The sequence below is a fragment of the Amphiura filiformis genome, chromosome 3 (genome assembly GCF_039555335.1).
Source record: "Amphiura filiformis chromosome 3, Afil_fr2py, whole genome shotgun sequence".
Classification (NCBI taxonomy): domain Eukaryota; kingdom Metazoa; phylum Echinodermata; class Ophiuroidea; order Amphilepidida; family Amphiuridae; genus Amphiura; species Amphiura filiformis.
In genome coordinates, this window is record NC_092630.1 from 10,289,776 (window position 1) to 10,309,855 (window position 20,080).

Genomic DNA, 20,080 nt, shown 5'->3' on the forward strand with positions numbered 1-20,080 from the left:
AATCAGCATGAAAAATGCATTAAAATGAGTACAAACACGCCTAGTATTGATCCAGTAGTTCTTAAGATAGCTCTTGATATTTTGAGAAAATATTTCAAAACTTAACTTTTTCCATTGTAGCGCATGGCTAGCACGCAGAGCACTAAGGTATCTTTTCTTTGCTTACATACTCACTGAGGTCTCTTTTCTTTCCTTTACGGGCCTATGGTATCTTTTTGCTTTTTACGGGCCCACTACGGTCTCTTTTCTTTGCACGGGTCCATTATAAGGTCTGTTTTCTTTTGCTCTTCTTACGCGTTGGCTCATAAAAATCAAACAAATTGCGGGCCCGTAAAAAAAAAAAAAGCAAAAGAAAAGAGGCGTGCATTTAAAAAAACCAAGATAGCCTTTGAAGCACACCCTCTAATAAATATTTCACTTGATTTTCTGTTTGATCATCCTCGATATAATGAAATCTTTGAGAAATCAGGAGAGTGCAGCTTAATCATGGGAACACTAATTGCACATTTTGAAATTGTGCCCATCAGTTTATTAGGCCTATTTGATCATTTACCTTAAAATTGGCAATTTTTCAGCCCTTCGCACGGAGTTTGTTTCAATACCTAAGTCAATAAGTCCAATCTGGGAGCAAAACTAAGCTAATTCAAATTGCAAATTTTGACCAACTTAACGATTCATACTTGGATCATTTTAGCTTAAATTGGCTTAAAATTGGCAATTTTTTTTTTTTTTTTTTTTTTTTTTGTTAAGAGAAACTTTATTTGGGAGCAAAATGCCACTTTAGAATTGCAAATTTGTGCGCGTTTTGCCATTTGTCTCCTTCAATGTTCATATTTGATTTATTGGCAGCTAAACATGCTACTTTTGCTCTGCTGCAACATTATGTTTAAGGATTTTACACCAACCTCCGTCCCTCTACACCACCTCCTCTGCCCCACACACACACTTATCACTGTTTATGAAGTCCTGCACATCACTGATCAAAGGGTCCCGTGTGTTCAGTTGCTGAAAAATCAAATTTGGCAATACCAAACTTGAACTATTTCATCAAATAAATCAAAACAGAAAGATGCTTCCTTTACCAATCTGGTTATCACTCATTTTGACCAAAAGTACTACTTTGCTATACTTTACAAAGCGACTTTATCTTTGCAAATTTGTGCTGCTTTTGTCATTTGTCATGTTCATATTTGATTTATTGGCAGCTAAACATGCTACTTTTGCTCTGCTGCACCATTATGTTTAAGGATTTTACACCAACCTCCGTTGTTGCCCCCCCACACACACACTTATCACTGTTTATGAAGTCCTGCACATCACTGATCAAAGGGTCACACATTGCCCCGGGAAATGGCTAATTCGGGCACTGAAGACGCCCCATGAATATGTGACAAAATCGCTTCCTCCCCTTCTCGGCTGGAAAAAGTAACACCCCACCCTTGACCTGAGTAAAAAATGTTTGCCCCAGCTCCAAATTTAATAATTTCTTACAATTTTTATTCATAGATACAGGGGCATCACCAGACCTTTTTCATTAGGGGGGTGTATAAGAGTCAATGATTGCCGACGAGCAGCTAGCCGTCTGTGTGCCGACATACCAAATAGGCCTACTAGAGCAAGTTGTCACTATATAGCTGAACCATGTTGCATCAGCCGGGGGGGGGGGACTTTGTTTTCATTTGACACCTTGGGGATCGTCATACCTTCTTGGCATTTCAAGCAGGTTTTTATTTTTTAAAGTTTTTCCTATAAATTTATTGTGTTAAACATGTTAACAAAAATTGGTAACTGGCGAAAGCAAAAACAAAAAATGGTAATTTGTTTGACCACAACGCAGGGGGGATGTCTGAGGGGGGATGTTCCTCCTGAGGAGTAAGAAACTTGTGGACAAGTTTTCCCTATTATTGTAGGCCTATGAATTGTGTTAAACAAAAATTGGGAACTGTTGCAAACAGAAGCGGAAATGGTAATATGTTTGGCCACAATGCAGAGGGGTGTCTGGCCCCTAATTGAAGCGATTTGGTGGACCATTTTGACACTAAAGGCCTAGAGTGTACAATTTTAGTTTGAAAAGCCGAAAAAAAATTGAAATGAAATGGGCGGTCCATGAAGCCTTTCGTGCTAATTTAATGGACAAGTTTTCCCTACATATTAGCTTATATAAATTGTGTTTAACATAAATTGGAAAGTGTCGAAAGCAAAAAATGGCTACTTGTTTGTGCACTACAGGGGGGTGTCCGAGGGGGGCTGTAAGAAACTTTGGCAAAATGAAGACCTAATTGAAGCGATTTGGTGGACCATTTTGGCACTATTTTGTAAAATTTTAGTTTGAAGTCTGGCAAATATTGAAAGCAGAAGCGAAAATGGCTATACGGATCTCCAGATAAGCTGTTCAAAGAGTTTTTTTGCTTGATAATTGAAGCGATTGCATCAACCATTTTAACATAAATTATGAAGTCAAATTAGCAGTAAGTAATTAAAATGCATATTGTTTATCCACTCAAAGGGGGGTGTTTGAGGGGGATGTTCCCCCCTCAGAAGTTGCGAAATTGTTCAAAATGAAGGCCCAATTGAAGCCATTTGGTGCATCATTTTTACACTATTTAAATCATTGCTTTACAAGACTTGAGAGTTGAGACTCACAATATTAAAGCATGCATGTATTGGTGTTAAAGTCAGCACGGAGTCCGTCTTAATATATACTGACTTGGTCACAAAATGTGACACGCTAACGGGCCCTGAATATTTTTTTCACATGCTTTTAGGACGAGGACCCGCCTTCAAGCAATGCCTAAAGTAATTGCAGGCCTATTATAAGACCTACTTCGATCGACCCGACTGTATGTTTTTTAGGCATAGGCCTACTATACGCATATGTTAACTTTTTCTCTCAGCTGCACAAATGTTTTTGTATTTTTTTCTATCATGTCTATTTTTAATAATTCTTTTGCCGTCCCTTCTTCTGCCAATTCCCTGCTTTATTTTATCACGATACTTCTGCAGTTACTATAGAATAAAAACATAATTGATTTTTTTTTTACAATTTTTATTCATAGATAGAATTTTAGGAAACTCCACAAAATGAAGAATCTTGACTCCTTTTTTGGGTGCAAGTTTCCTTCTTCTACGTCCCAATGAAAAGCCAAATATATAGCAAGATTCACTTTGTTATAAATGAAGTAAAAGAATATTCTGATTTATGGGCATAATTTGCTTGAAATTTTATTCAAAATGATTTTTAGATTTATCATGTTTATAGTTGGGTACCCTTTTGGGGGTGGGGATATAATTTTCCTTCACACACTATAACTTCACCGTCCAAAAAGAATTAAAAACAAACAAAACAAACAAATCAATATTCATGATATTTTGAATATACTTTCTTTCAATGTTTTGATATTGTTTGTCAAATGTAATTCAATCCCACTTCCTTCAAATCCTTCGGAACTGATCCCATATTACATTCAGCACAAAATTCTCAGCAGTAAAAAACATACCTAAAACCCAGCCTAAAATAAAATATCTTGCATTTCAATTACTCGGAAAAATTACTCAATTCTTAAAAGTTTCAAATCACTAATAATAAATGGTAAACTCGATCAACATTACTGGCGTTATGTAAATAAACCACTCGACTTGATTTAGTCTGTTCATCACTGTATCACTGTCTCAATGTAAATAAACCACTAAATATTTAGTCCTATTGTCCATATTTGCTTTGCAAATGTTTGCTCATTATTTATCAAGGGAAGCTTTTTCCAATATCACACACGCACGTAAGCTGCATTGATTGGTCGGTAATTGTAATCGCTTACACCACTGCTTACACACACACGGTGAGGCAGTGAGAACACACACGTAGTATATAGAAAGATTACGTGACTCAAATCCTAATAAAGTGAACTTCAGCAGTTTGTGGGAGCTGGAAGTCAAATTACTCATGACTGGAGAGTCCTTATTGGGTTGATTTTAATGCTATGTAATCTACATTACCAGTCGTTCTCCACGGACCCGAGGGAGGGTCTAGTGAAAATAGCATATAAATTAGGATGTGACCTCATTTAGAAACTTTAGAATGTGTTCGCACTTGAATAGTACACTAGAGATTTAAATTTGAAGTCCTCCTTTTGAGGGAGTTATGTGTGGGGGTGTGTGTGTGGCATGGGGTGTGTGGGGTGTGTGTGTATGTAGTTGTGTGCACCCATGCATGCCCTAATGTGTGAAATGATGAAGGAAATGCACTGACTCAACAAAATTAATACTTCTAATGTCCAATCATGTATTAAAAAACATGATGCTAATATTCAATTCAGAGATTGATGCATCAAATTGCATGTGTTGAACAAAATCACAAGTTACTTTTCAAAACAAGCAATTCTATACTGCAAACTTGAAATATACATTGACATCATTTTCAAATTGCACTGAGCACCAGTATAACTTGTGTCCCTTCAATTATTATTTCCATCCATTTTGACAGAGTGTGTATCCCCACCATCTACAAAATCTTCCTCTTCATCATCTTCATCATCACTGCTGTCACCAGTGGTCTCGCCAAACAGTTCCTCTCCCTCGGTGATATCCATTGGATCCGCTTCTATCCCTAAACCTTTCAGACGAAGAGTTATGCAGTCGGGATTGTCTCTGAGTGCAAGTGCTATCAGTTGACTATCAGGAATAACATGGATATCTGTGACGCGAATGTCGGGAGAGAACATGGCTAGCCTGGTGGCGCTGTCTAGATCCCAAAGAGAGATATCGTTAGCAAAGACCAGTGCACGTGCTCCATCGTGCATCATGAAGATCTTGCTCTCCATACTAAGCTCCATTCCAGTGTACCCTTTCAGTTTGCGCAGTGATGACTTCACTCCATGCACGTCCCAAACTTTCAAAACGTTGCGCTCGTTCCCGAAGAACACACGGGTCGCGCTAGAGTTGAGGCCAATGCAGCACACGTTTGGTTCATTCCGAAGCCGTTTCTTGACATATCCACTCTGCAAATCCCAGAGCGTGATGTAGCTGAATTTCTCGTAATCATCGTAATTGACATTGACGAGATGCGATCCTGTTGGTGTCATTGCAGCATTGTACAAGTGGAGCATAGAGTTTTGATTTTCAAGTGTGTGAGTGTGCGCTTTGTGTAGCGACTTGAACACGCACAGATGATGCAAAAATACTGAACACACTATCATCTTCTCATCTTCACTTATCATATACTGTTCAATTGTGTTCTCTTTTTCCATGTTCAAGTCATCTAATCGTTTCTTCTCTTCCTCCATTTCATTTTCTCGTCTTTTTTCCCGCGCTGTGAACGTTTCGGATCGTCTGTCCCACGCTGGCATTCTTGCCGTTGTATTCCTCTTTGGTCTCATCCTTGCTTCCTCTTCCTCCTTTGTCAGCCCTCGCCATAACTCCTTAAAACTATTCTTAATCCTGTACTTCATGTGACCACTAACAAGATCCCAAACAATCAAATGATCTCTGCTTTCCGACAAACCGAGCAACAGCTCTCCATCCAGCAACTTGTACTCGTGCGTTGGAGACGGAACGATAAACACACCCGTCAACTTACGGACGTACTTCTTCGTCTTCAGATTATACACGTAGATGGTCTGGAACACTTGTATTGGTCTGTCGCTGACACTTGACATGCCCTTGTCGGATAACACCACAATGTAATGATTGCGCATAAGCACGACATCGTGGGAATCCACCAAGCCTCGTTCAATTGTTACAGGGCTCACTGCACACTTTCCCTTCACGACGTTCCACACAGTCACTGGACCATTGTTGATTGATTTAGCAACAACATATCTAGGGTTATTCTTCATGGGAACAACCTCCATGATCCCTTCCGATTTGATGCTGCTTGTTTTAGCTGTGGCAACTGTTCCCTTCTCCCTCTCATTGACTCTCTTGCTGAGATTCCAGATGCGTAGGACTTTGTCTTGTTTGGAAGCGCTGATGCAGTAACTGAGATCTGTGCATGCACCCATTGATGAGATCTGTAGTAGGAAGAAAATAATAAACAGCTTACCAAGAACAGAGCAAGTAGTAAATATGTCATACCATAGTTACTGGTTCACGGTTGGTTTGTACACATGTTAGCAGCCCATTGACATTGTGTTGTGATCATTTTGATTGTAGTTCCAAACACAGATAGTATGAATCAGTTGAGCTGACAACAATCAATTTTGTCATCACACAACAATGGCAAATAAACGCATGATTGTAAAAACATGTAAATGCTTACCAAAAACTGTAGTTTGGAAGAAATACTCAAACAGTATTCAGCACTTACATGCAGGTTATATGCTTAGTTTTTGACACTTTTCATAATTCTAAACTTGGTTGTTACCCCAGGGGGAGGTATAATCTTTTCCAAGGTTCCTTTGACATCTTAACCATCGCGTATATGTGCGCGACGTCAAGCGTGTGCATTGGACCTTCTGCAAAATAATATGTGCTGGACGGCTAGCAGTACGCTTAATTTGTAAAAGGAAATCTGAATAATACTTTACTCAGTACAAGTGACCATACAGGGATATGCTGCAATCATGGGTCGCATTTTCGGCCAATTGGTAGTTCAATTACCCTTTTTCTTAGGCTGATTTTGGTATAAGGATAGGTCTTTTTTTTCCCAATTGCTCCTAAAAACTAGGCTGAGCCCAATTTTTTTTTAAAATTTCAGAAAAAGTTGTAAAAAAACTTTTTACCTTTTGGTAGAGTGATGCATCAAAACTTTTGAAAAATGGGCTGGATGGGTTCACTTTCAAATTCTCAGCAACACACCCCTACACCCAAACCAAACTTGAGTAGCTGTGTAATTACCAAGTAACTTACCTGTGGGTGTTTGCCCAGATGTTTATGGTCATCTGTTTCTAGATTCCACACAGCTATATGAGTTGTATTGGATTTGACCGATGAACTAAAGCATACAGCATGGGATCCTAGCTTGTTCACTGAATAGTTCACTCACAATATCATGGGTACAACCTGCAACAAACAAAAGCATCAGAATGAGTATAAAATTCATATTAATATATATAAATCCATACTGTTTCATTATAGCATTTCATGTTTGGACTGACATCAATTATTGTTTCATTTGCCATGGAGCATTTCAATACCACCTGTGTGACAGTATGGCGTGAATCCAGAGTAAAAATATGTGGTGACATGGAAAATAAGATAAATGCATTCGCCACATCATGCTACACGATTGTGTTCAACATCAAGTTTAACATTAACCGGCGCAACAAACTCCGCTTAATCACAATTTACAAGGAAGTTCACAACTTGGCGCCACCAAATGTTAAGCCATCAAGCAATTGTATTATACAACCAATCGCAAAACCAGAAATTCTCATGGATCACATCTTTTATACACACCGGCTTTTAATAAGAACTGTTACCAGTACTCGCTCTACCCCCGCACTACAAGGGAATGGATCTCCTGCTGGCAGGGATATGCGATGCTCCAGAAGTTAAAAGCAAACTGGATGAAATGAACAATATTAATGAACTTGTCAAAAGAGCTCACTTCAAGATATAGGCCGTCGTATCACACAACCTGTGCGTGATAACCACCAAGTACTGGAGGTGTTTGCACAGTATAGAGCAGAAGCAGAAGTGCCTTGACTGTGTGAGCAATGCCGGATCAATGTTATGACTGACACCCAGCTTCTCATCAACTTAGTAAGGTAGTGCAAACTTCGCTTCCTCTGAAATATCCTAAGAATGCCAGTGGAGGAGCCCTGTAGAAGATAATACTCTTTATGTTCCATCACATGGCAAAAAGGGACCGGGGTGACAAAGGACAAACTATTTGACTTACATACAGAAGCTGGTAGGGGATACCAATGATTTATAACCAGATGCTATTGCCTCACTAGCTAGTTATGGATTGTGGTGCTTGGAGAAACCTTGTAGTGGCCTGCTTTGCAGTTGAATCATATGAAAATGAATGATTGCCCAGGAGCTCAAGACTTACAGTCATTTTTATAGGCATATCAGTTATTATCACAACCAAACACTTCAAAATTCATCAGTATTAGGTTTGGGCATTTTAGAAACAAGTATTTACTTACACAGTCTATAAAAACAAGTTCAAATGAATGGGCTATTCCAGTTGAAATCCACCCATCCCTTATGGAAGACATGACCTTAATCTTACACATAGGGTGTGTGAATTTTAAATGAGGTTACCTGAATGGGTGACTCCATTTGAAATCTACACCCCCTGTGTGGGAGATTAAGGTTGCGTCTTCTATAGGGGGTGTATGGATTTCTAATGGAATAGCTTCTTACCTCTGATTGCTCTCAGATAGCTGCCATCTTTAATATCAAAGAGCTCTAAATTGTGTATTTCTGACAGCTTCATGTACTGATACCGACACGCTAGGATGTAGTAATCATTAGACATTGATAATGCAGTGACAGCGGCTGCCTCACCAGGAGTCGGCAACTCATGAATCTACAGAAAGAAATTAACAGCAGACGGTAAGACATTACATCATTACCATTTAGATGATGACTTTAACCCCCTGAGCACTACCTGCCGATCTAACATTGCCTGTGATTGGTCAATTACATGATATTTTCACTTTAATCACCAATCAGAATGGAGCTTTGCAATAATTCACCCCATTTTTTTTTTTTTGGTGAAATTATTTTAACAATGTTGCTGATTGGGCCAATTGATAATGAAAACTTCTTTTTGGCCAATCGGCAGGTAGTTCTCATGGGGTTAACACAAGCCACCAAACTGATGTCATTTCATGCAAGAAAAAGATTTATCAAATCTAGCGCTTTTATATTGGGCTATTCCAGTTGAAATCCATACACCCCCTATGAAGATATGACCTTAATCTCCCACACAGCGGGTGAAAAATGGGGTAATCCATTCAGGTAACCCCATTTGAAATTCACACTCCCTGTGTGGAAAATTAAGATCATGTCTTCCACAGGGGGTGTATGGATTTTAACTGGAATAGCCCATTACTTTACCAACATTCTGCAGCCAGCAGGGGAACCGAATTCAATTACACACATTTTAAACCTCACTAATTTAGCACCAGCTCATTTACAGACTTAATTTTGAGTGCACCCATTTATTTCTGACATTACCAGGAAGATCTATGGGTACTGTTAGACTTTTGTTTGTCTAAAATGCAAAAAAATAAAATGGTTGAACATGTTTGACTTTTGTTTGTCTAAAATGCAAAAAAATAAAATGGTTGAACATGTTTGACTTTTACTTAACAACGCTAACAAAGAAGGTGCTTGTTTCCGTCAGGATTTGAATCTGAGACCCCTAGCGTGCTAAGCACTACATCGGTGATCAGCAGCCACAGGCGTTTCGCTGGCCTGGCCAACAAAACCGTACATATGTGAATTGGGTCATTGCATCAGCTGGGATGCACGCATATGCAGTGGCTTTGGGCAGTAGTATTTTGAACATGCGGTATCATTAGGGTTAAATTAAAACGCTATCAAAATGGTTGCTTCTTAATCCCAATTGTTAAATGTTTTGGGTATAATTCTTCTTTTTAATAACTTCCAATCTCAAATGAAGCAAGATTCTACATACTTAAATTTGATTGACTTGGTTATCTTTAGTATACCTACTTTTCACTACTAAAGTTCAAGAAAAAATGAATGGCTTAAAACCTCTCAGATTACTGAATCAACTTACTCTCTGTCCTGTTGTAGAATTAGTGACATAAGCATGGTTGTCACTACGGAATGCGTACAGCACCTTGGTCCCATTACATCTCTGTGACACGCAGATAGATTCGTCTTTATGGATGCTCCGGCCACTCACTATCGCAAATTCTTTCACCATGCTACACTCCTGCCCAATCTGCCATGTCCTCATGATGTTGGATCCGCTGAAGAACGCCACCAAAAACTGGTTGTCTTCCCCAGCTGTCGAGATGATTGGTGGATCGATGTATTGATTAACGGTGAGAATCTGGTTTCCTTTGCGAATGTTCCAGACGATGATTTTGTTGCTAGCCATTGTGGTTGCTAAGTAGAGATTCTTGCAACAAAAGCATATGCTTATCACCTAATGATAAAGAGGGTAAAATGCAGAGATGTGAATTGTGATTTGCAAATGGTAATTTCCTACATTTTTAATGTTTTAAACAATTTTGCTACATTTCGAGGTTTGTCTGATACTTATTTGTGTTTTAAGAAACAAGGTCACAGAGTCTGTAATATATTCATGTAAAGTGACCCTTAGACACACTCTCTGAAATAGATTCAGTTTTGAATGCTATGAGTATCATGACTGTCTTGAAGTGGATATTTGTTGGCAAGTTATACATGTGTATCACCAAAGGCTTAACTTTCACACATAGCTACTGACAAATAAAAGTTGATTGAACATATTTCAAACAAAGTCAGCATTTTTTGTTTAGTTCTTAAAGAGGCGTTGTCCAATTTTTATATTCTGTTTTCTATATCTTAGATTAGAGGCCTACCATTAAAACAATATGTTTACAAATTTTGAGTTGTATTGCTACGAAGGTTTTGATAAGCGAAGCAAAAATGTGTATAACAATGCCCCATAGGATAGTACAATACTTCCAGTGTGGTTACAACATTAACCATTTAAACCAAAAATATTTCAGGCATTAAATTACACTGTGGTAATAAGAAAACATTGAGCTTTCTTCTGATACCAAAATCTCAATTTTGAATAATGAAGAAAAATAGAGATGAGGCTGTCGATCAAATCAAGGACCTTTAATATACTGTTTTTCTCTAGTGCAGTCAGTGATCTTAACATGTCAAGGTCCCTTTTTGCACTTGTACCTACTACCTGTTCAACATAAAAAAATCTCTAATGCATAAGTGTGCACAGTGCTTTGAGTGAACTCTAGCATTTTGAAACTGTGCACTAAAAAAAACCCAGTGTAGTATCATAATTTCAAGTAGTAAAAACTCTTGGCTGACAGAAACAGTTAAATTCATGTACCCCATTTTAGCTGCATCCAAAACACTCACCCTCGATCCCTCCACTTGAATTGTCTTGATGACTTTCCTATTGCACAAATCCCACAACTTGATGGTCGTATCCAACGAAGCCGTCGCTGCTGTATTCCCATAACTATTCACAGCGACAGCGGTGAGAACGTTCGTATGACCTGCTAGCAGATCATTCACCACACCACCAGGGGGTGCCAGACACGATTTGGACGGTATCAATGTTGGCACCGAACTCTTGTTAGCCTGGCTGACCATCCTCGATATCATCGGATATTTCTTGGTGTCACCGATCATTACCGGTTTATCATCTTCAATCATGTTGTGAAGTCGACCTATCAGTTGCGACGCGAGCTGGTTCGGATCTTTGCTAAGTCCAGCTGTCGACAGATGCAGAGTGTCGCTGAGAAGTCGTAGTTCAGCATCGTTTGGTTGCACAGTGAGGGCGTGGTGCAAGTCGTCAAATACACTGAATAGAGATGTGGCTTTGAGTTTGCATAATGTGAATTCGTAGTTGAAGAGTGTCTCTGATTTGAGAATGTCTATTTGATTGGCTTGTAGGAGATGATAAGGTAGCTCGTTGAGTTTATGTAAGTTGTAGATCACATGACCATCACCTGGAAAGCATGGTAAATGAATATTAATATAAATATATTTTGTCAAGAGTCGGTTATATTGCTTATCTGGTCCATTCATATCAACATCAGTAATTTTGAAAAATGAGTTATCACAATCCTATAATTGCTCATAATTGAAGCTTTGCAATGCTGGAAAACTGTGTACCACTAGCATAATCATTTGCTACAGAAAGCTCCCAACAGTGAGCTCAAAATTGCTGTTTTGAGAAATAAGAAACATTCAATATACTCAGCTTGTGATATTACAAAATGTTTTATACTGTTTTTGATATTTGCTTTTGCTTATTATCTCAATATTTACAAATTCCAACATCATTCTTGTATGCAAATAGAAAAAAGTTGCAAAACGATTTAGTTACAAGAGCACTTCTTGATCCTAGTATCCTCTTATTATGACATTTTTCAAAAACCTTCTTTCCAAAATTTCACTTATTCCAATTTTACGTTGGCGAGTTATGCATGATTATGTGTATTACACTGCTCCATAGGCCAACTGTGTTGAATTAAGGTCTGGTACACCAGAACGTAATAAAAAATTTGGCGATATTTTTGCTAAATGAATTAATCTGCAAGAAAATTTTTGTACATTAACATAATGTAGCCAGAGGTTTCCAGTGGTATAAAAATCTCAACTTTTTTTGAGAAAAGTGGGGAGGATGAGGCTATGGATCAAAAAAATGCCCATTTAAATTAAATATAACTTGCCTGTCTCCCACATGAGTGGTTGTTCATCAACTAGTCTGTCTGCTCCAGCCTCACTGCCTTGGAATGGTTTAGGCACGCCGGCCCACTTGCCTAGAAAATACTCAGTAAATGCTGTATGATACGAGGTGGCTTTGTCTCGCTGTAACAGATACCTAAATAAAGGTCAAATTAAGAATAAGAAAGAATACAGTTAACGCAAAGTATTAAACAAGACAACAACAAATAAACACAAATTCCAACCAGCACACAGCCCAACTTGAAAAAAAAAAGCAAGGGAAATATGTGCCAGTGCAAGATTCAAACCCATGACCTCCCGATCACTTGACAGATGCCCTCACCATTTTTTTTTTTCATTTTTATTATTTTTTTCCTCTCAAAATTGTACTCCCAAATTGTGTAGCCACAGGTGTTTCTGCTGGCATGGCCAACAAAACTGTGTGTATATAATTATGACTAAAGGTGATTGCATCATCGCATCACCTAGTGCATGTATGCACAGTGGCTTCATGCTGTAAGATTTGATAAGATTTATAACAATTAGGGTTAAGAATGTCAGCCTTATCTTACCTGTCTGTTGCAACCTGATGGAACAGCCTATGGCGCCATCTGTACGTCTGAACATTATCCACAAGGTTGACATTCAAATACGGTTCCAAATCCTTCTTCAGTCTACACCATAAGACAGGAGGCAGCCTTCTTACTGATATCCCATGATGGAGGATTACATCAGCCATGACAGCATCATCTAGGGATAGCAAGTCTTCCAACTCTGTCCAAGTGATGCCATTGTTTGCAGCAGTGATGTACCCTAGTGCTCGACGGACAAGGGGCTCGTGATGAGTTGTCTCTAGCCGCATAAATACAGCTGTAATTGTAAGAAATCACAATGAATATTGAAGTATTTCACATGGTAAGTTTTTACTTGTATTCTGTATGCCATACCAGATACGGCTGTAACATCTAGAGTGTCATTCCTTTTGTTTTCTATTGTTTAAGCAACACTGCAAATGTTTATTTCTCAGAAATAAATAATTATATTTCAATGGCAGGTAGTTTCAGTAAAATTTAGCACCTTCAATGTGTTTGATATCTAGTTTATTTTGCTTGATTGCAACACAAATTCTTAGCAATTTATTTTAATAATACTAATACTAACCATGTACTTGTGCGCAAAAAAATATTGAATTGGCAAACTTATCTGAAATAGTACATTAACTCTGTGCCTTCATTTACACACCAGCTATGCTAGTCCCATGTAGGTCTCATTTGTTCCATTCAATTTGTACCCAATAACTTTTCTCTATCTCTTTTCACAGCCTGCCTTCATCCTTCAGCCAATGAAATTTAAACCTATTAAAAACATACTTCTAAAACTTATTACCAATCTAGGCCATTTCAATACCATTTTCTACATATTCCACTAACCATTGATAAGTTTGTTCAGCTGATTAGGCAGAAATAGTTGACGTCCATCAGCAAAACTTTGCCAGAACAGCGCCTCCAGTGCAGCAAGCTCAATATAGAGAGGCAGTGGGTTCTCCTCTACTCCAGCCATAATCAGATCTCTCTGGGATTGACTGATGGTCCTCCCATAATTCCTCAGTGTGTTGTCAAGAATGGTGACAGATTCCTTCTCTGTAAGACTTGAAACTTCCACTGAATTGTTTCCTGCACCAAGAAGTCTCTGTGAGAGTAACAGAAAGAATGAAAATGCAATTACTGTAAATGTGGAAATTTTCAGGCTACATTTATTTTTGCATTCTAAGAAGCTACCGTGACAATTACAATGTACAAATATATTCCTTTTTTGTGTATAGGTCGAGGTAAAGAAGCTTACCAATTTAAAAGCAAGTGAATCTGTTCAAAACTAGCAAAGCGCAAAAATGTCCATATTTACAGCTACCTAAGTGTTCAGAAATCAAAATATGTCAATTCCACCACAAATCAAACATCTAAATTTACAATAAATGTGCTGCAATAAGGGGAATTAAGCAGGAATTAGAATGTTGATAGCAATAGGGACTTAATCACTGTCCAAGCAGTGAATAACTTTGAACTTGAAATGGGCTATTCAAGTTGAAATCCATACACCCCCTATGGAAGACATTACCATAATCTTCCACACAGGGAGTGTGCATTTCAAATGGGGTTACCTAAATGGGTGACTCCACATTTAAAATCTTCACTCCCTGTGTGGGCAATTAAAATCATGTCTTCCATAGGGGTTGTATGGATTTCAACTGGAATAGCCCAATGTTTTCATATAATTTTACCTTTAATCCCTTGAGAATGTCCACATCCGATGAAGAGGATGTTGAGAGTATCATATGGACATTATCCGGTAGTTGTTTAGGGAACCATGTGTGGACTTGTTGAGGTGAATGTTCAGGACCAAGCTGATCCAATCCATCCAGGAATATCACCAGAGGTTTGTCATCAGAGGCGATGCTTAGGCGACCATTGAAATCATTCAACACACCAAAATAATCCTACGAAAAAATAAGAATATGATACAAATATCAGTATTTGTGCCGCTACAGTTTGTCCACTCTGAAGTACAAAGTGACAACACGCGTGTATATACAGTGCAAAGTCAGCACAATGTGTGCGTCCGCGTCGGTACTTTGTACTTCGGGTAGACTGACTGTATTTAGTATTTTGTGCAAATTACAATCCAACAACCAATATGTTCGCTATGAATTCAAATTTATTCAACCAAGGCATGAATTTTATAGAAGAGACTTTGTTGAAGAATGTCTATCCCAAAGATTAAGATTTTTTGTTGCAGACAGTTTTTATACATAAAGTTGGAAACAGGCCCAAATTTCACATAGGAATTAGAATATTTTGATTTCAAAGATCATAGGTCAAGATGTTTTTCCTGCCAAACAACAATTTTTAATCTGCAGAGGAGATAGTGTGTGTTTCTTTAACCCCCTGAGCACTACCTGCCGATCTAATATTGCCTCTGATTGGTCAATTTCATAATATCTTCACTTTAATCACCAATCAGAACAGAGCTTTGCAAATAATTCACCCCAATTTTTTTGTGTGGTGAAATTGTTCTAACAATGTTGCTGATTGGTCCAATTGATAATGAAAACTTCTTTTTGGCCAATCGGCAGGTAGTTTTCATGGGGTTAAAACATCCTACAGAAATCCATCTGCTGGAGACTACTGGTAGTCTGTGAGTCTGTGACTCTGTCTGTCTGTCCGCCTATTTTCTCGGAGACTAGGGGTCGCACGTTCCTCAAACTTGGTGGGTGGGTGCAGCTTGACCCCATACAGAACAAGTTTGTATTGGTTAGTGGGTCAAGGTCACCCAAGGTCATCCAGGGGTCAAATTAGTAAAAACTGTTTTCTCAGAGACTGGGGGTCGCACGTTCCTCAAACTTGACGGGTGGGTGCGTCTTGACCCAGGACAGAACAAGTTTGTATTGGTTAGTGGGTCAAGGTCACCAGAGGTCATCTAGGGGTCAAATTAGTAAAAACTGTCATATGGGCATGCAACTTGGTGGGTAGGTGCATCTTGACTTAAGACGGAACAAGTTTGTATTCGTTAGTGGGTCAAGGTCACCCAGGGGTCATCTGAGGTCAAATTAGTAAAAACTGTCGTATGGGCATGAAACTTGGTGGGTACAGTCAACATTTAGAGTCAAATTTTTGGACGGTCATTTTGGGGTCATCCGGGGTCACCCAGGGGTCATCTGATGTCAAAATAGTAAAAAATGTTGTATGGGCATGAAACTTGGTGGGTACCGTCAACTTTTAGAGCCAAATTTTGGAAGGTCATTTCGAGGTCACAAGGGGTCATCTGAGGTCAAATTAGTAAAAACTGTCCTATGCGCATAAAACTTGGTGGGTACAGTCACCAACAGCCAGGTAATCGCGACAGCCGAGAACCGCCAAATACGGGTAACCGCCTAGTAAATAATAAAACTAAATGATGAAACTAAGCACTCATCTTTGTCTACATGTGACATTTACCTGAGGCACTGAGGATACATCAAGGTCATACACTTCACTGATTTGTTGGCAGAGTTGTCGAGTCAACGTCCTGATGTTGGCAGATTCTGGTGTGTGTCCAATACATTGTATCATGATGGTAACATCATCACTAAAACATAACAATAGTTTCATTAATGTTTGCTACATAAGTGTAACTTTTATTTTGATAAATATGTTTGAGGTTTGTATGTTTGATAGAATTTGATTTTTCAGCATGAAAGGGAGGTATAGTCCATTTAGCTTCCTCAAGAGAGTGACATCACTGCATGCTCCAGTGCATGTAGTATTAAATTGTGCACATTGACTCAAAGGACTGTCATGCACAATCAAACGTGATACATCTGTACATGCACAAAGTAACTCTGACAAAGTACTGACATCCCTGCCTCGGGAGGCCAAATGGACTATTGTATGTAAGCCTTGAAAGGAATAGAAACAGAAAAATCAAAAACAACCCACATTGAATAGAATGCAGATTGAATGCAATCAGGGTTTTCTTTAAGCATTTTGCTGAAGGGGTATTTTCAAATTTTTTTGACCCTTTCAATTGTGAATTTTTCCTCTGAAGGAGTCAGAAACATTGCCCAAGGGGTATTTTTATAATATTATTTTTGAAGACATTTTAAACAATATGTGTGTTTTTGGAGCCATAGGCGTAGATGCGGAGGGGGTGGGGGAAATCTCCCCCAATATTTTGCCAGGGGGATGGTCCATACAATCATCCCCCAATGTTGACGCCTGTATGTGTGTTTCTGACCAAATTAACCTCATATTTGGCCATTTTAATTTTAGCCCCAAAAGTAATTTATTCCAAATTTTGCACCATATTTCAACAGTTTAGCTTCAAAATGGCAACATTTTTTGTACCATAAACTTATTCTTTCTCTAAAAGGTGCTGGATTCACTATACTTCAAGACATTTTTTTCACCCCCCCAAAATGAAGACCTAATTGAAGCGATTTGGTGGACCATTTTGGCACTATTACTGTGTAAAATTTAAGTTTGAACAGTTGAAAAGCCGAAAATTGTGAAATGACGGTCCATAAAGCCTTTCGTTGTCATGTTTTCCCCATTAGACCTATTGTGTTAAACATAGGGCCTAAATTGGCAAATGTCGAAAGCAGAAGCGAAAATGGTCACTTGTTTATCCACTGCGCATGGGGGTGTCTGAGGGGATTTTCCCCCCTTAGAGGGAAATTTTTGCAAAATTCAAGTCCAATTGAAGACATATTTGGTGCATCATTTAAACAGAAAAAGGACCCGAACCCACTTTGCAAGATTTCAAACTGACACTATACAATTTTAGAGACTCGCAATCACTAAAACATACATGGAATCGATGCTGACAAAATGTGATGGGCCCTACATATCGGGAGTAGGTCCTAAATGTCAAAAACTGAGAATACATGCACAATATCGGGTGTTTCTCTATTCCAATCTTGCAACATCTGAACGCGAACGTTTTCAAGATTTTGTACGCATTGGACTTTGGGACTATGGATTTGAAGGAGTCAGAAAAGTGCCTGAACGCGTAAATATATACGTGTGTTTTGTGCGTTAAAGTAAACCCTGAATGCAATAGTACAAGTAGAATATTTCAATTCTAGTTGTAAATGGGTGTTTTTGAGAATTTTTGAAGAGAGCCTCAAATGCTATCCATTTAGTTAAGACTAATGTTTCCGATCACAGTCAAAGCACTAATTGGTAATGGGCTATTCCCTTTAAAATCCACACTACCCCTGTGGAAGATTATGGAAATATCAGCCACAGGGGGAGTATGAATTTTAAATAGAATGGGCATATTTGGCAGCACCATTTGAATTTCATACACCCTCTGGGAGAGATTCAACCTGAATCTTCCCCTGAGGAAGAGTGAGTTTCAAATGGAGCTGCTAATGTGATAATTCCATTTGAAAATCATACTCCACATGTAGAGGATATTTCCAAAAACTTCCTCAGGGGTAGTGTGGATTTCAAATGGAATAGCCCCATAGTCACTACACACAGACAAATGCGCATAGCTTGGTTCTGGCATCTACATACCCAAGAGCTAGGGGCAGTTGTGATGTATTAAAAACAAAAGGCATAGCTAACTTTGGTTGTTAATATTCAATACCTTTTGAGCCACTGTCTGGTGAGTTGAGCAGCTTTAGCCATAATAGAGGTCTTGCCACAACCAGATGGTCCATACAATATCAGCGGTTGGTTGGAATCACTGAGTATGTACTGTTTTATGTGAGTAAGAACATCTGTACGACCATAGAATGTCTTGCACCTGGAGGAAAAGATGTGATGTGCAGTTGGAAACATAAACAATTAAGTCATACAATAACACCATTTGGTCTTAAAATATCTACATGTCTGAATTGCATATTATAATATGACATTTAATGGAGCATTTCTTCTACACAGCTCATATTGCACTGGATCACTTTTGTGCTATGTTCAATTTTTGTTCAACACAAAATATTTAGCAGAAAACATTTAAATTTTGGGGTATATAAAGGGCATACAACATTTTAATAACATTCAGAAAACATTTGTTAAAAGTTACTGCAAAACATTTCTAACATAATGTTATTAAATGCTGACAAAATATTTTCCAAAAATGTCTGCCAAAAATATTTTACAATAACATTTTGACAACATATTAAAAATGCTGTTGTAGTATTTTTTTTTCATATAAAATGTTTCAAAAATGTTTTCATGACCTTTTTATAACCCGGCATTTAAATGTTATTAAAACATTTTGACCTAAACCAAAATGTGTTTATAACACGTTTATAACATTTTAAAAACTTGCGCCATTTTTGCATTTGCTGGGTTGCCAGTCTTTGGCATCTTGATAGTCACTGACACTTTTCTACACCAATATTATATGCAAACAGGCAACAAGTTGAAAACACTGAAAGTTTGTTTCTCAAAAGTATGATCAATTTTGAGTACATGAGTACATAACATTTAGTTTGAACAGAAAACTTGAACCATCTCATGATGATATATATACTTGCTACATACCGATCTTAAGCAACAAAATGCTTCAAAACTGATCACAAGGTTACTTTACTTCAGTAAACTTGTTTAATCAAATGCAATTTCTATGCATATATGCTGTGTTGCCATGTTAAGCAAGTTGTTATTTCTTAGATTTTGGAGGAAGAAATTTATTAGATTACCTTTCATATGCAAGGTTGAGATGCTGAGCGACTTCCTCACAGGGGTGCTCACGATTAGCAGCATCAACCCCCACCCTGGCATCAAGGCATTTCTCTATCTTATTCTTCATCACTTCATAGAACTCATTTGTGAGACGGTCAATGTAGATGCTGTGCTGTCTGATACCAGCTGGGTCGATACCATTTTTAAACCATGCAACACTCAAGTCAAAGATGTTGTTGAAAGGCAACTGAAATGATTAAAAAACACAGTATCGTTACTAATTGATGTACATAGTTCATTTCATTCATCTGCTGAGCAGACAACTACAAAGTTTCTCCAAGCACCATGATGCATGGCTAGCGAGGCATTAAGCATCTGGCATATACATAAGTACTGCGCAAATCATACTTTGGGTCACAATCTTCAGAAAACTGGCTTAGAGATGGAGGTTGTGTTTTTCTTTTCAAATTTTCTCCAAAAATTTGGAAAAAGTACAGATTCTTCATTGTTTTTAGGAAAATTTGTTAATATTTTCCAGAATTGAGTAAATTTACAATAATTTTGTAACAGAAACA

General features: G+C 38.2%; 1 protein-coding gene across 1 annotated transcript in view; it reads right to left on the reverse strand.

The window, feature by feature from the left end:
- Positions 1–4,032: 4,032 nt before the first annotated feature.
- Positions 4,033–20,080, reverse strand: part of LOC140148007 (uncharacterized) — a 40,325-nt gene continuing 24,277 nt past the window's right edge. Inside the window, 13 exon segments of the mRNA XM_072169833.1 lie at positions 4,033–6,005; positions 6,844–6,966; positions 6,968–6,996; positions 8,311–8,476; positions 9,698–10,072; positions 11,017–11,612; positions 12,339–12,490; positions 12,906–13,203; positions 13,764–14,022; positions 14,612–14,827; positions 16,326–16,455; positions 18,463–18,621; positions 19,523–19,752. Of these exon segments, the coding sequence (XP_072025934.1) occupies positions 4,452–6,005; positions 6,844–6,966; positions 6,968–6,996; positions 8,311–8,476; positions 9,698–10,072; positions 11,017–11,612; positions 12,339–12,490; positions 12,906–13,203; positions 13,764–14,022; positions 14,612–14,827; positions 16,326–16,455; positions 18,463–18,621; positions 19,523–19,752 (4,287 nt within the window). The 3' untranslated portion in view covers positions 4,033–4,451.